This window comes from Sphaeroforma arctica (genome assembly GCF_001186125.1).
Source record: "Sphaeroforma arctica JP610 unplaced genomic scaffold supercont1.4027, whole genome shotgun sequence".
Taxonomy (NCBI): Eukaryota; class Ichthyosporea; order Ichthyophonida; genus Sphaeroforma; species Sphaeroforma arctica.
The window spans coordinates 1-1,907 of record NW_014036531.1 but is presented as its reverse complement, the minus strand read 5'-3'; the positions used below and the strand labels follow the sequence as shown (position 1 = coordinate 1,907).

The 1,907-nt window shown below is 47.0% G+C and overlaps 1 protein-coding gene across 1 annotated transcript; it reads left to right on the top strand.

Moving 5' to 3' along the window:
* Positions 1-1,336: 1,336 nt before the first annotated feature.
* Positions 1,337-1,895, top strand: SARC_14010 (hypothetical protein; the record flags this gene model as incomplete). The annotated part of the gene is made up of 2 exons (XM_014291860.1): positions 1,337-1,498; positions 1,682-1,895. Coding segments are annotated over 2 exons (376 nt in total), but the record flags the coding sequence as incomplete, so codon positions are not given.
* Between the last annotated feature and the right edge of the window lie 12 nt (positions 1,896-1,907).

The window sequence follows — 1,907 nt, the reverse complement described above, 5'->3', positions numbered from 1 at the left end:
GTGGCCGATCGGTATATCGAAGCCGAACAAAAGAAAGGCACACACACCCTGCCAGTCATATCACGGAAGCAGATAGAGCTGCGGACTCTGAAGACTGAACGCGCCACTTGGGCTCTGCTGCATCAACTCCTGAGGTATGGTCTACAGATGGAATGGCCTTCCCATTCGGCCGATGTGTGGTACTTGGTCGGATAGCTCACAGTATATGTCTGGCGAATTTGCGGCCATCCAGTCTCTCTATCGGATTGTTTGGGCGTGGTTACCAGTTGTATATCTTTGGTGATGCATGGTGTGATGGTGTGTCATGTTCTACTTCGTAGTGTGGCGGTATGTGATTAGGCGTTGTGGGAGGGTCGCGTATGCACACATGACCAAGCAGAATACACACCCAGATATATTTAAACGAGCTACTTTTATACGGAAGTGTCGTATATACATGCAAACGTGCATATAGATATATGTACTGACACTTGCGTGTGTACACGTATATGTATACACGTCTAGGGACATATTGAGAGCAGTTTGGGCAACATTCAAGTGTAATGAAGGATTTTAACCAAAACGAAATGGATTTGTTCTCTTATGTAAAAATCAATTCATCCGGAAATGTGAATACATCACTTTACACACGTAATGGCAATTAATTCAAATGTGTGACCCAATTTCTATCACCCGAATGGACCTGAGCAGCGATCGATCCGAGCAAGCGGATGCCATGGACGATGCAGAGGAGGAGTCGCTAAATTTCTACAGCGACTTACAGACGTACAAGGACATGTGGTACTCTGACGCACAATTCAGGGAGTTACAGGTGCGTATCCTTAGACACAGGAGCGGTCATGTATGGTGGAGCTATGTATGGCGTATAAAGCGTGTGCAATCCGACGGGAGTGTAGTGTAGGGTGTGACGATACCTTTGTCCTTTACACCATTGTGCGAGGATTCTGATACGTCATTCGACGAGATCTGTGGCAAATGAAAGGGCTACTACTTTCATCAGCCCTGGCTTGTTTGGTGCATTGATTGTTTGGTGGAGTGTAAGCAGGAGCCGAGATATATCGTGATCATGGGGGCACTGCCCGCGTAACAGCGAGACTGTTTGGTATTCGACTGTCGTCCTCGTTGTTTGTATTTAAACAGTTACTACTTGTTATCTGGTGACGTATCTGATGCCCGTCACCGATGCGTGCACATATATTCTTATACACATGCACATCATGCACATACATTCGAATTCAGGCTACGAGTATGTTGGTTCTCGCACAAACATATTCACTCTATTCCCATTAAATCTGTGTAAAACGCATCGCTCATACACCCGCCCCTTTCGTTGCCGACAGATTGTGGCAAAGGCCTTGGAGAAGTTGTACTGCAGCGATTACGATCGCGAGATGGGGACCGTGAAGCACTGTGGCGACAATGCCGCGCACGAACAACAGGCCAGAGCCCAGGCAGCAGGACAGCGCCTAAGCAACCAGACCTATTACAAGCAAACTACGTATGTTACACAACAAAGCTACATATTTTGTACAAGTTAACGACGTATGTTTTCATGTACACATACTTGTGGTGTTGTAGATGTGCGAGGTCAATCATCCATTGCGCAACCAACACTGAGCACCCAGTCTCATACAGAGAACGTACATATACTAAATCGTGATACACAACTACTGTCCTTCAGTCGCAGGGCTGGCATCTCCGCACAGACTTCTGAGTTGGACATGGATGCGAAATTCAGAGACCATACCAATGCCCCCGCACAAAGCGATCTGGACAACGAACACGACCTCATGGCCGAAGTGTGGAAGCTTCTCAGGGCTGGCCAGCTGAGTGTTGCGCAAGACGTATGTGGGTGTATGAGATACTTTGACATCTATATGAGAATGTGCAAATAGCTAGAGCTGGCA